This window comes from Fragaria vesca, linkage group LG1, assembly GCF_000184155.1.
Source record: "Fragaria vesca subsp. vesca linkage group LG1, FraVesHawaii_1.0, whole genome shotgun sequence".
NCBI classification, from domain to species: Eukaryota; Viridiplantae; Streptophyta; class Magnoliopsida; order Rosales; family Rosaceae; genus Fragaria; species Fragaria vesca.
In genome coordinates, this window is record NC_020491.1 from 21,139,176 (window position 1) to 21,153,938 (window position 14,763).

Genomic DNA, 14,763 nt, shown 5'->3' on the forward strand with positions numbered 1-14,763 from the left:
TGAGGTTCAATCGGTTGCGCCTTTTCTAGATTTAGTCTCCATTTGGCGTTGCTATCCCATTTGCTGTTTTGGATCTGGAGTGGGGATCCCTGATTTCAGTTTGGGTTTTTGTCTGATTTTCAGCTAACTAAAGAGGATTAGCACTCATGGAACTTAGCAGATTCAAAGGTGGATGTTTTCTTCTTTGCTTTCCTAATCTGAGTTTCAAGGCCCTCATATATATATATATATATGGGGGTTTAGAAGTGGACGTCCGCACCGCCCTTAGAGTGCGGACGTCGCCGATTTCTCCACCTTCAGGTGTCGATCACGCCGTTTCTTCTTGCCAGACGGACACCAGACCTTGATACGGAGCTTCTTCTCGCCGGTGGACTCGCCGGCTACAAATTTGCAGCCAACCTTGATCGATCTTCAAGTTTTGGGTGAGATTGTTGCCCAGACCTTCAATCCCGATCTTCTTCTTCATGAGAACAATTGACGGTAAGTGAATAGCAGTTCAGAGGCAATAACTCCTACCTATTATTCTGTTCTTCTCAATTTCACTGATCTTCATCTGCAAATTGATTGTCTTTGCGATTCTTCTTCTTCCTTTGTTTTTTTTGATGTGCAAGGTGAATTGGATTTACAGGTGTTCTTAATCAGGTTTATAACCATTGTTGTTTGACATTGAAAGCTTATCCGAACTGATCCAAGTCTGGGTGCTCAGGTTTGTACTGGTAATCAAGCAAAAATAAATATATGTATCGTTTTTATTTCTCTCATCAATTACTGGAATACTGCAACGAAAACTTATCAGAGGGGGGTATTGGTTTTTCTTTTGATTAGAACTAATCCAATCCTTTATTTCAGGAAACTGGGAGAAATATAAAGACAAATATCTGATCTAAGTTTCGCTGTTCAGGGTAGTACTGGTAATGAGCTTTTGTGAATTATAATCGAGCTAGCTTTCATTATTGCAATTTGTGAAAATGCTAGAGTTCATGGTCTCTGAATTGGATTATATTGCAGGGTTGTGCTCTGTACTTCTGTTGCTTTCATTGAAGTTTTCAAAAGAGCTGTGCCGACAAAGCACTATGCTGATTTGGGTGTATCTTTGTTGGGGTTCAGGAGTACCTTGGCTTTTCAGGTTTGTAACTCTTCTTCATTTGTGTTGAGACAGATTACTTTCATAGTAATCTTTTGTATCAAAATTAGTAATCTTTTACTTAGAAAATATTATTGGGTAGAAATCTTTTGAACATAATATTTTCTAAGGTGTGTAGCTAATCCGTTTGTGCTCTGTGTGACTGGATGTGACTATAACTAATTTTTTTGACAATGTCCATTACTTTTTAATGAATTTTCAAGTTGGGTAGTTGTGTTACCGATTTATAGAACATACTAATTTCATAGTTATCTCAAAAATCTTTCATAGTAATCTTTAAACAAAAGATTACTAATTGGTCAATATTAATCTTTTGTTTAATGAATTTTCAAGTTGGGTAGTTGTACATTATTGGGTAGTAAGCTCAATATTTTCTAAGTTGGGTAATCTTTTGTTTACGATCTTTGATATAACCTAGAAGGTATTACTGATGCAAAAGCTCTTTCTCTTTTGCGTTTGTTAACGAATAAATTTCCTGATAATACTAATTTTGGGAGAAAGGCTTTGAAGACTGTAGTTTTTGTTTATAGAAAAAGGCTCTGTCGTTTGTGGTATAAAAAAGTAATATACTTTCATGAGAGAATTGACAAAATTTGGGCATGATCTGGTGTAGCACTCCTAGACCTTTACGTGAAGATATAATTTGTATAATGTGTTGGAGCTAAGTTGGTTACAAATTGCTTATATCAAATTTGTGAATTCTATAGGTTATATTAGCCTCTTTGGAGCAAGGGGTTCGGGAGGAAATATAACCGTCTGTTTTGGTTCATATTTAGTTTCCCCTCAACGTCGACAGCACCAATTGCTGGGTATAGGTATATGGTATTCAATTTTGATTTGCTTATAACTTGCTCATCTTTCTTGCTTGCTTTTGCATCGGGTTGTTTATACCGTTTAATTTTACATGCTCAGCCTAATTTTGATACATGTTAAATTACTTCTCATCTATTTTATTAAGTAAGTTGTTTCATGTATGTACTGTATGATTTCACATACTCAACCTAATTTTGATATAAAGCTATCTTTTCATCAGGTTTACTAATTTGAGGTTCTTTCCATGTGTGTAGCTAATCCGTTTGTGCTCTGTGTGATCGGATGTGACTATTACTGTTCCATTTTTACTATGAATCTTATTTCATATAGAAAAATTGATCATTCTTATAACTAAAGTTTTTGACAATGTCCATTACTTTTTAATGAATTTCAAGTTGGGTAGTTGTGCTGCCGATTTATAGATATAGAAACAATTATTTATAGGAGTGAAAATGCGATTGGTTTATTTCTGCTACGACAATTGATTTAATGATTACTAATTTTCATTTCAGTTATTCCACTACCAGTTGCTGCAGTAGAAAAGGAGGAGCTGTTGAATTTTGGGCTTCAGGCACATATTGTGAAAAAAAAAAGGTGAGGGTTGATGATTAGGCTCGGTTGCTTTTCCGACTTTCATGTTGCTACCATTTGCTTATCTTAAATCAAAATATGTATATTGTCGTCTTTTTCAGATTATGTTTTGTGCTTTCAGTAATGACACATCCTGCAATTTCATTAAAGCTAGCAAATTCATAAAATATATAACAAAATCTATTTCTGATGAAAGCTTGCGATTTCATGTTTTCGATAACTGTAAAAGACGAACAAGGTTTTTTGAATTTGGTTGCTCATACATGAAAGCAAATCAGTCAGACTATGTAACAACAAATCACTTTGTGATTTACAGTCTATTAGGACTTCCTTATTTTGGATACTTTTTCTGTTGTTTACCAAATTGTTCTGTTGTTTCCCATCTGTAGTTGTTAAAGTTCTGAGTCATTGTTCACATGTAGCGTAAATTTCAGCTATGCCGCCTAAATTCAGAACTTCCAAGAGGAAAGAGTTTTTCCGAACACCGGAAAATTTGCAACAACTTTCAGGTCATGAGACAGCAGCACCTTTGCACTGTAATGAAAACGAGGGCACAAGCAGATCAAATCAATGTAAAAAAAGGGTTAATGAGGACAATCCTGATTGTATTGACGTCTGTGATGTGAATGGAAGTGTATCAGGTAAGGATAAGTCTTTGGCACTACACAGTTTCACATTGATTGCATGTAGTACTTGAACTGCTTTCCTACTATTGGCATACAACATTAATAACATATGCTCTGTTTGATATGTATTGCAGTTACCAGCTGCAAACATCTGTGTTTCTCCACATTTCACCAATATCTGCCAAGGTTGGGATTATTTTTTATAATTATTTTTTGTTATTTCTTCATTGTGCCAATGTATTCGCTCCTACTACAAAACTACCCCCAATGTATTGCTTGCTTTAGCTTTTGATCAATATAGGTGCTCATTGTGAAAAGAAATAACTGCTTTCTCACATATAGCTTTCTCTTGGTGTAAATTGAGTAGTGGAGTGTGAAAAGTACATTATCGTGTGTTCAACTTCAGAAAGCTGTCTTATATAAATATATAAGATTTGGAATCACTGGCCAAAAGAACTGATCTTAACGTATTGAATCTGTTGTAGATTGGCTTCCATATGCATTTGTTGCTTCCAATGTCTCTTTGTAAGCTTGCGAATCCTTCCAACCAATTTGTGATTTAGCTCCTTTTTCAACTCCCTTTTCGTCCGGTTTATAAATACCACAGCGGAATTGCAAAAAAAAATCTTCTGTTTTTTTTATTCCCAAAATTTCATTCACTTGTGGAAAATGATATTTACTACTATAATTTGGTCTGTATATGTGAAATTTAATATCGTTTTAGTCTATTTCGATCAGTGTTCATTATATAGTCTATTGCCATGAGAATTTTCTCAAATCAATTCATATAGGAAACTGTTGATTGACAATTGGTTGCCCTGGAATAGTTTACTTTCATAGTAATCTTTTGTTTCCCCTGCTCAAGTTTCTTATGGCTCTTATTATTAATTGTAATCTTTTGCTTTTCTCACACTAAAACATGGGACTTTCAGGCTTTTCTTGACGATATTGGCTTTTCCATTGATGACTTGCAAAACCTGATTCACTTCTTTCCTTTTGTGTAAGCTTTTACTTCTCAATACTTTGCTTTGGACTTGGCTCAACTAACTTTTCACTTGATTATTTAAATATGATTTTTTATATATTTTAGGTACCAGGGCAGTACATCTGTGGTCTCTATAGGTAGAGGTGAAGATGCAATAGAAAGAAACCCAACATAACTAGGCATATGAGTACCGATTAAACAGAATCTATGATGATAAAAGAGTAAACATGTGTTTTGTTTGTTGGTGACGCGATATATTGAAGGCTGCATATAATGGATTTGGCGTATGCAGCTCAAGACCTAATGGTTCCGCGACCTTCTGCAATGACTTTCTATGATGTCTTGGCAACTGAGACGCCTTCCATTTTGGTAAGTTCAGTTTTCAAATTCTGATGTAGATCTAGAGCATATCATGATATGATATATATTTTTTTTATTAACATCATGATATGATCATAATAAGACCTAAGATATTGCTTCTGTTTTCGTGTTGTATGTTGTCTTCTGTGTGAATCTAACATGCCCATTATCAACCATGTATTAATGAGGTTCTTAATGTCCCTAGATTTGCATGTTTTTTGTTCAAAGGAGAACTCATAATCACTTTCGGAATTTGCAGACATCATCACTAGATATTTCTCAATGCTTCTTTGATGGCAGACTTGGCTGGTGCAAGAGTTGTAACTAAAGATGTATCAGAAAAAGACGAAAGAGTTATAACTAGAGGGGGAACTTGATTCGTCAACTCTTGGAAATGAAATTGAAGAGAATAGGCTAATGCAGATATATTTTCTGCTGATACACATCCTTTATTCCTGAGAAAGAGTTAGAACGAAAGAGGAACTTGATTCAACAACTCTTGGAGATGCAATTGAAGAGATATTGGCCAATGTAGATATATGCTGATACACACCCTTTATTCCTGACAAACAATGCGGATTCTGATATACTGCTATAATTTATGATTATCATAATACGAACAAATTTACAAGGTAGAGTATGTATGCCTTTGTCACTTGGTTGAAACACTGCATCAATACAGATAATAACAATATTTTCTGCTGATGCTGTTGATATCATCACTAGACACTGCATCAGTACAGACGAAAGAGATATTGACCAGTGTAGATATATGTTCTGTTGATATCGACAATGACAGGAAAATGCTGAAGTTCCCCGCAGCAAGGTGCGAGGAACAGTCCTCGTATTTGTGTAAAGACGACATAAAATAAACTGGCCAAGTCATCGGTTTGAAAAAAAAAATATATCAGCTCAGTCACCCCAAACTACAGAAGGAAGTGGCATTTGGATAGTTTTGTTCTTCATTTTCTTAGTTTACTTCGTTTTTATTTTTAAGAGTATGTCGCTTGACTTTGTTTGTTCACTAACAAGTAACAACGACTCTCTAAATATAAATTCTTATTGTTTAGTCTCAATGTTAAAATTTATTATACCATATTTAGGTTATTTCAAAATTTCAGATTTTAAGAGTCGAAAAAAGTTAACAAAACGAAAACGTTATCAACATATTTATTTTTACCATTTGATTATAATTTACCGATGGGACTTATAATGTGACAATTTACTTCATTTTGAATGCATAAAAGGTCCCCCAATGTTAGTTGGCAGCTTTCGTTAATTAAAGGATGACCTTCTTCTGCAAGTTGCGATATTGCTACTAGGGCTGGGCACGGGCCCAGACCGACACCTTTTTTATAGGGACCGGGCCCGGACCGGGTACACTTCTAACGGGCCCATTATTTGTCTCAGATTTTTTGGGACCGGCGAGAGCCCGGACCGGCATGAATTGGGCCGGTCCTCCCGGGCTTACGGGCCAATTTTGAGAGCCCAATAACTGGACGAAATAATATTCAAAATAGGGAAGAGAGAAGGTTCGAACCTCTCACTTCTCACATGAGATCCAACACGGATACCTCCAGACCAACTTGAGCTTTTGATCAAAACTGTACAAATGTTTAATATATTCAATTTTTAATTCACACCTCACATATTAAAACTTATTTCTTTCCCTTCTTCTTATGCCGTCATTCAATTGAGAATTTACTTCATCTTATTCTTCTTTTTGTGTTTCCAGGTCATGGGTGTGGTTTGGTCAAATTCTCTTCTCTCTCTCTCTCATTTTTTTTCCTCTCCCCCAAATCCCTAATCGGCTAATACCCATCAACTCAACATCAGATCTTCATCCAAATCGTCATCAGTTTTTTCACTTCTAATTTCCATCACCATGAACATCATCTGTCATCCTCAATTTCACATCGGTTGAGGCAACTTCATCCTGAGTCTACTCGGGATAGGTGACCCGACGATACCAACGACGAAGCAAGACTCCCATCATGCCGAGCGGCGCATTCAACTGCTCTGGTGGAGATTCTGAGAGGCGATCATCTCGAGCTTTGTATGAGGCAGCTCACTGGCTTAGTGAGGGAGCCTGGGATCAAGCCATTCCGCTACGTTGTTGTGGATCCGGCGAAGTACTTCACGATTATAAAAGTTGTGGGCAGCGTGGACATGTCGCTTGGGATCAAGATGAAGAGAGAGAGATGAGTGGCCTCAATGAATTTTAGGTCTATTGAAAAAAAAAGGAATTTTGAGAGAGAGGGAGACTTTTTGCGATTGTGATGGATGGCTGAAATGATGGATGGTGGGCTCGAAATCGTGTGTATCACAGCTGAACACTCGAGTTCTACTAGTTGGAAGTGGTGTATGGGCTTTATTGAGTTACATATTAACATCAGGGCTTTCGGGCCATAACTTTTACTTAATATTAGGGACCGGGCCCGGACCGGCTGTTACTAGGCCCGGACCGGATTGGTAAAAAACAAATATAGGACCGGGAAAAAGGCCCGGCCCGACCGGACTGGACCGGCCGGTCCGGCTCGAGCTTTTTTGCTTGCTCGGGTTTTATGCCCACCCTTAATTGCTACTTAAGATCGATTAATTAACCCTCAAAAGTTTCAGATATATACAACGGTATTGCTTTTGGTAGAACTTGCGTTTCAAAATCCAAACTACACCACCGAAAGATAAAAGGATGATGAATATATGCATGTGAAGAGGGAAGGGAATTTTTCGATTGATTTATTAGCTAGCAGATATTGTTTATTTCAAAAGTGAATTGCTAAATTAAGTGTTAACTGGTAACTTGTTAAGTGTATGTTCTTACAACAGTGAACGAATGTTTGGGTTATAGACATGTATACTGAGTTTAATTATAAAAGGATTGTCTATTTCGGATGGTTTAGGTAACATGGATCCATATGATTTGTGTATTGGGATACGATGGACATCAGTTAATCGGACATTAGCGTTTCGATTTAGCAATCCCCACTATGTCATGGCTGCCGGTGGTGATGGTGACACTAATGTTAGCGATAATAGATGGTGGGTATGGTGTGTGTGCGTATGTTGGTATTGTTGCATTGTTTTACTCAGATGCAGGATCTCGATTTAGTCTTCTTGTCCATAGAATAACGAGCTATTGGTCTCCTCTTATTCTTTCTAGTTTGATCGAGTTACAGACTACTCATGCTCTTTATCTTGAAATTTTATTTTTTTCCAGTTTTACATTTGCAAGCTTTGGAAAGCAACATAAATCATTTTCAGTCCAATAGATGTCATCTTAATTGGCTAGCTACACAGTTAAAACGACATATATCCATGGTTTTTTATTTTTATTTTTTATCTCAACAATTGGCTAAACCCAAAATAGTAATGGATAAAGTACAAGGCAGACTTGATCAAAGCTGTTTAGATGCATACCTAAACAATCGGGACCCCGCACGAAGCGGTTGGATAATAACCGAGACGTCGCACGAAGCGGTAAATGTAATAACCGGGACGCTGCACGAAGCGGTAAGGGTAATAACCGGGACTCCGCACGAAGTGGTTGGGTAATATCCAGGACGCCGCACAAAGCGGTAAGGGTAATAACCGGAACACCGCACGAATCGGTTGGGATAATAACTGGGACGCCGAACGAAGCGAGTTGGAGTAATAACCGAGACGCCGCTCGAAGCGGTAAAGGTAATAACCGGAACGCTGCACGAAGCGGTAAGGGTAATAACCGGGACTCCTCACGAAATGGTTGGGTAATATCCAGGACGCCGCACAAAGCGGTAAGGATAATAACCGGGACTCCGCACGAAGCCAAAGGATAATATCAGGGACGCCGCACGTAGCAGTTGGGGTAATAACCGGGATGCCGCACGAAGCGGGTTAGGGTAATAACCGGGACCCCGCACGAAGGGGGTTGGGGTAATAACCGGGAGCCCGCACGATGAAGGTTAGAGTAATAACCGGGGAGCCGCACGAAGCGGGTTGGGGTAATAACCGGGAAGCGGCAGGAAGCAGGTTGGGTAATAACAGGGACACTGCACGAAGCGGGTTGGGTTATAACAAGGACGCCGCACGAAGCGGTTAGGGTAATAACCGAGATGCCGAATGAAGCGGGTTGGGTAAAAACCGAGAAGCCGCATGAAGCGGGTTGGGTAATAACAGGGACACCGCACGAAACGGGTTGGGCAATAACCGGGACGCTGCATGAAGCGGTAAGGGTAATAACAGGGACGTCGCACGAAGCGGTAGGGTAATAACCGAGACCCCGCACGAAGCGGGTTGAGTAATAACCGGGACCCCACACGAAGCAGGCTCAAGTAATAACCGACACTCGCACGAAGCAGGCTCAAGTAATAACTGACACCCGCACGAAGCGGGTTACGGTAATAACCGGGACCCGCACGAAGCGGGTTGAGGTAATAATCAGGACCCCGCACGAAGCGGGTTAGATTAATAACCGGAACCCCGCACGAAACGGGTTATGGTAATAACCGGGACCCCGCACGAAGCGGTAGGTAATAACCGGGACCCCCCACGAAGTGGGTTTGGTAATAACCAGGACCTCGCACAAAGCAGGATGGGGTAATAACTGCGACACGCACGAAGCGGGTTAGGGTAATAACCGGGACCCCGCACGAAGCAAGTTGGGGTAATAACCGGGACCCCGCACGAAACGGGTTGGGGTAATAACCAGGACCCCGCACGAAAAGGTAAGGGTAATAACCGGGACACCGCACGAAGCGGTTGGGTAATAACCGGGACGCCGCATGAAGTGATAAGGGTAACCGGGACTCCGCACGAAGCGGTTGGGTAATATCCGGGACGTCGCACGAAGCGGGTTGCGTAATAATCGAGAGGCCGCACGAAGTGAGTTGGGCTAATAACCGGGAAGCCGCACGAAACGGGCTGGCTAATAACGGGGATACCGCACAAAGCGGGATGGGCAATAACCGGGACGCCGCATGTAGCGGTAAGCGTAATAACCGGGACGCCACACGAAGCGAGTTCGGCTAATAACCGGGACACCGCACGAAGCGGGTTGGGTATTAACTAGGACCCCGCACGAAGCGGGCTTGGGTAATAACCAGGACCCGCACGAAACGGGCTGGTGAAATAACTAGGAACAACACGAAGCGGGTTGGGGTAACAACCGGGATTCCGCACGAAGCGTATCGACGTAATAGCAGTGACGCCGCACGAAGCAGGTTGGGGTAATAACTGTGACGCCGTAAGAAGCTGGTTGGGGTAATAACTGGGACCCCGCAAGAAACGGGTTCGGGTAATAAATAGGACCTGAAACGAAGTGGGTTGAGAAAATAACCGAGAGCCCGAACGAAGCGGGTCGGGGTAATAGCCGTTACCCCGCACGAAACGTGTTGGGTAATAATCGAGACCCCGCACGAAACGGGTTAGGGTAATAACCGGGACACCGCACGAAGTGGGTTGGGTAATAACCAGGACCCCGCACGAAGCGGGATGGGGTAATAACCGCGACTCGCACGAAGCAGGTTAAGGGAAATAACCGGGAACTCGCACGATGCGGGTTGGGGTAATAACCGGGACCTCGCACGAAGCGGATTGGGGTAATAACCGGGATCCCACACAAAACGGGTTGGGTTAATAACTGGGACTCGGCACAAATCTAGTCGGGGTAATAGCCGGGACCCCGCACGAAGCGGGTCGGGGTAATAACCGGGGCCCCGAACGAAGCGGTTTGGGTAATACCAGCGACCTCGCACGAAACGGATCAGGGTAATAGCTGCGACCCCGCACGAAGCGGGTTGGATAATAATCGGGACCCTGCACGAAGCAGGTTAGAGTAATAAGCGGGACCCCGCACGAAACGAGTTGGGTAAGAACCAGGACCCCGCACGAAGCAGGTTGAGTAATAATCGGGACCCCGCACGAAACGAGTTCGGGTAATAACCGGGACCCTTCATGAAGTGAGTCGCGGTAATAGCCGGGACACTGCACGTAGCGAGTCAGGAAAAAAGCCAAGACGCCGCACGAAGCGGTAAGGGTTATAACTGACACGTCGCACGAAACTGTTGGGTAATAACCAGGACGCCGCACGAAGCGGTAACGGTAAAAACCGAGACGCCGCACGAAGCGGTTAGGTAATATCCGGGACGCCGCACGAAGCGGTTGGTAATAACCAGGACCCCGCACGAAGCGGTTGGGGTAATAACCGGGACGCCGCACAAAACGGTAAGGGTAATAACCGGAACACCGCACGAATCAGTGGGGGTAATAACCGGGACGCTGCTCGAAGTAGGTTGGAGTAATAACCGGGTAGCCGCACGAAGCGGGTTGGGTAATAACCGGGACGCCGCACGAAGCGGGTTGGGTAAAAACCGAGACGCCGCACGAAGCGGGTTGGGCAATAACCGGGACGCCGCATGAAACGGTAAGGGTAATAATAGGGACACCGCACGAAACGGTAAGGGTAATAATAGGGACACCGCACGAAACGGGTTAGATAATAGGGACACCGCACGAAACGGTAAGGGTAATAATAGGGACGCCGCCTGAAGCGGTCAGGGTAATAACCGAGACATCGCACGAATCAGTAGGGTAAGAACCGGGACCACACACAAAGTGGGCTCAGGTAATAACCGGGACCTGCACGAAACGGGTTAGGCAATAACCGGGACCCCGCACGAAGCAGTTTGGGTAATAACCGGGACCCCGCACGAAACGGGTTGTGGTAATAACCGGGATCCTGCACGAAGCGAATCGGGGAAATAGCCGGGACTGTGCACGAAGCGGGTCGGGATAATAGCCGGGACACCGCACGAAGCGGTAAGAGTAATAACAGACAAGCCGCACAAAGCGGTTGGGTAATAACCGGGACGCCGCACGAAGCTGTAAAGGTAAAAACCGGGACCTCGACGGAAACGGGTCGGGGTAAAAATCGGGACCCTGCGCGAAACAGGTTAGAGTAACAACCGGGACCCGCGTGAAGCACGATGGGGTAATAATCGGTACCCCGCATGAAGCGGATTGGCATAATAGCAGCTACCCCGCACGAAGCTGGTCGGGGTACTAACCGGGACCACGCACGAAGCGGGTTAGGTATTAACCGGGACCCCGCACGAAACGAGTTCAGGAAATAACCGGGAACCGGCACGTAGCTGGTCGGGGTACTAGCCGGGACCCCGCATGAAGCGGGTCGAGATAATAGCCGTTATTCCGTAAGAAGCGGGTTAGGTAATAACCGGGACTTCACGCAAAGCGGGTGAGGATAATAACCGGGACCCCGCACGAAGCGGGTTGGGGTAATATCTGAGACCCCGCACGAAGCGGGATGGGGTAATAACCGCGACCCGCACGAAGCGGGTTGCCGAGTTAGGGTAATAACCGGGACCTCGCACGAAGCAGGTTGGGGTAATAACCGGGAGCCCGTACGAAGAGGGTTTGGGTATTAACCGGGACCTCGCACGAAGCGGGTTGGGGTAATAACCGGGACCTGCGCAAAACAGGTTCGGGTAATAACCGGGACTCGGCAAGAAATTGGTTGGGGTAAAAGCCGGGACCCCGCACGAAGCGGGTCGAGATAATCTCTGTTACCCCGCACAAAGCGTGATGGGTAATAACAGGGACCCCGCACGAAACGGGTTGGGATAATAACTGGGTCCCCGCACGAAACGAGTTGTGGTAATAATCGGGACCCCGCACAAAGCGGTTAGGGTAATAACCGGAACGTCGCACGAAGCGGTAAGACGATGCGGTAGGGTAATAACCGAGACGCCGCACGAAGCGAGTTGGGTAATTACCGGGATCCCGCACGAAGCGGGCACGGGTAATAATTGGGACCTGCACGGAAAGGGTTTGGGTAGAAACCGGGACCCGGACGAAGCGTGTTGGGGTAATAACCAGAACCCCCCACAAAGTGGGTTAGGTAATAACAAGGACCCCGCACGAAGCGGGATGGGGTAACAACCGCGACCCACACGAAGCGGGTTAGGGTAATAACCGGGACCCTGCACGAAGCGGGTTTGGTTAATAACCGGGACCCCGCACGAAGAGGCTTGGCGTAATAACCGGGACCCCGCACGAAGCGGGTTGGGGTAATAACCAAGACCCCTCACAAAGGGGGTTGGGGTAATAACCGGGACCCCGCACGAAGCGGGTTGGGGTAATAACCGGGACCCCGCACGAAGCGGGTTGGGATAATAACCAGGACCCCGCACGAAGAGAGCTGGAGTAATAACCCGGACGCCGCCCGAAGCGGGTTGGGGTAATAACAAGGACACCGCACGAAGTAGTAAGGGGTAATAACCGGGATGCCGCACGAAGCGAGCTGGGGTAATAACCGAGACGCCGCACGAAACGGGTTGGGGTAATAACCGGGACAACGCACGAAGCGGGTTGGGGTAATAACCGGGACTCCGCACGAAACAGGTTAGGTGATAACAAGGACCCCGCACGAAACGGGTTGGGTAATAACCGGCACCCCGCACGAATCAGGGTTTGGGTAGTAACCAGGACACCGCACGAACCAATAAGGGGTAGTAACCAGGACGCCGCCCGGGTTTGGTTAATAACCGGGACCCCGCACGAAGAGGCTTGGCGTAATACCGGGACCCCGCACGAAGCGGGTTCGGGGTAATAACCAAGACCCCTCACAAAGGGGGTTGGGTAANAACCGGACCCCGCACGAAGCGGGTTGGGGTAATAACCCGGGACCCCCTCACAAAACGGGTTGGGGTAATAACCGGGACCCTGCACGAAGCGTGTTAAGGTAATAACCGGGAGCCCGCACGACGCGGGTTAGGGTAAAAAACTGGAACTCGCACGAAGCGGGATCGGGTAATAACCGGGACCCGCACGAAGGGGTAAGGGTAATAACCGGGACGCTGCACCAAGCGATAAGACGATGCGGTAAGGTAATAACCGGGACACCGCACGAAACGAGTTGGGTAATAAACGGGACCCCGCCCGAAGCGGGCTCGGGTAATAATTGGGACCCAAACGAAAAGGGTTTGGGTAGAAACCGGGACCCGCATGAAGCAGGTTAGGGTAATAACCAGGACCCCCCACAAAGTGGGTTTGGTAATAACAAAGACCCCGCACGAAGCGGGATGGGGTAACAACCGCGACCCACAAGAAGCGGGTTAGTGTAATAACCGGGACCCGCACGAAGCGGGTTTGGATAATAACCGGGAGCCCGCACGAAGAGGCTTGGCGTAATAACCAGGACCCCGCACCAAACAGATTGGGGTAATAACCGGTACTCGGCACGAATCTGGTCGGGGTAATAACCGTTACCCAGCACGAAGCGTGTTTGAAAATAACCGGGACCCCGCACGAAAGTTGTTGAGTAATAATCGGGACGCCGCTCGAAGTAGGTTGGGGTAATAACCAGAACGCCGCACGAAGCGGGTTGAGGTAATAACCGGGACCCCCCATGAAATGGGATAGGTAATAAGCAGAACCCCGCACGAAATGGGATGGGTAATAACCAGGACCCCACACGAAGCGAATTAGGATAATAACCGGGACCTCGCACGAAGCTAATCGGTAATAAATGGGACGCCGCACGAAGCGGGTTCGGTAAGCGACCAGAAAACTGAGAGATGGATGTGGTAGCATTGGATGATGAGGAACCGGTAGAAGTTGATGTGTCCACCCTTACTCGTTTATGGTCAGAATCAACAAACACAGGCCTAGTAAGTGGCCTATTTTCCCAAGAGCTTGTGCTTTTAAGTAAAACAACAACTTCAGACATTGTTGGCCTTAGAGCAGGTGATGATTGAGTGCACATTAGAGCAATCACAACAATCTTTTTCACATTTTGTCACATCCCGACCCTTATATTTTTACCTTATTTACTAGCGTGATTATAATAAGAATTTTACCGTCCCGATCTTTGAGTAAATAGTTTAATTGGTCCCTAGAGGGGTTTCGGGGACGATTATGTGCGGAGGATAATTCGTATGTGGAAAATACGACGACGGTAAAAATAGTAAATTTTAGCTAGTAAAAGGTAATTTTTATTCGGGTATTATTTTTCGGGGTGTTGAATTTTGGAATTTTGGGTTAAAAGGATTGTTGGGTCGGCTGGGCCGAGCCCAACCCATTTCTTCTTCCTTTCTCTCTCTCTCCCTCCCGTTTTCTCTCTTCCACCCGCATTTCTTCTCCCTCCACCCGGGAAACTTCTCCACCGCCGTCCGCCGCCGTCCGGCCGCCCCAGACCGCCGCACCGGTTCCAATCGATCGACCTCCAACCCAGCAGCCTTCCTGGA

General features: G+C 45.2%; 1 protein-coding gene and 1 pseudogene across 1 annotated transcript in view; one reads left to right on the plus strand and one right to left on the minus strand.

Moving 5' to 3' along the window:
* Positions 1-1,896, plus strand: part of LOC101301148 (BAHD acyltransferase At5g47980-like) — an 8,404-nt gene extending 6,508 nt beyond the window's left edge. Inside the window, exons 6-7 of the mRNA XM_004289524.1 lie at positions 1,009-1,126; positions 1,852-1,896. Of these exons, the coding sequence (XP_004289572.1) occupies positions 1,009-1,126; positions 1,852-1,896 (163 nt within the window). The remainder of the gene's footprint in view (positions 1-1,008; positions 1,127-1,851) is intronic.
* A 7,669-nt stretch (positions 1,897-9,565) lies between these two features.
* Positions 9,566-14,763, minus strand: part of LOC101301438 — a 16,833-nt pseudogene continuing 11,635 nt past the window's right edge.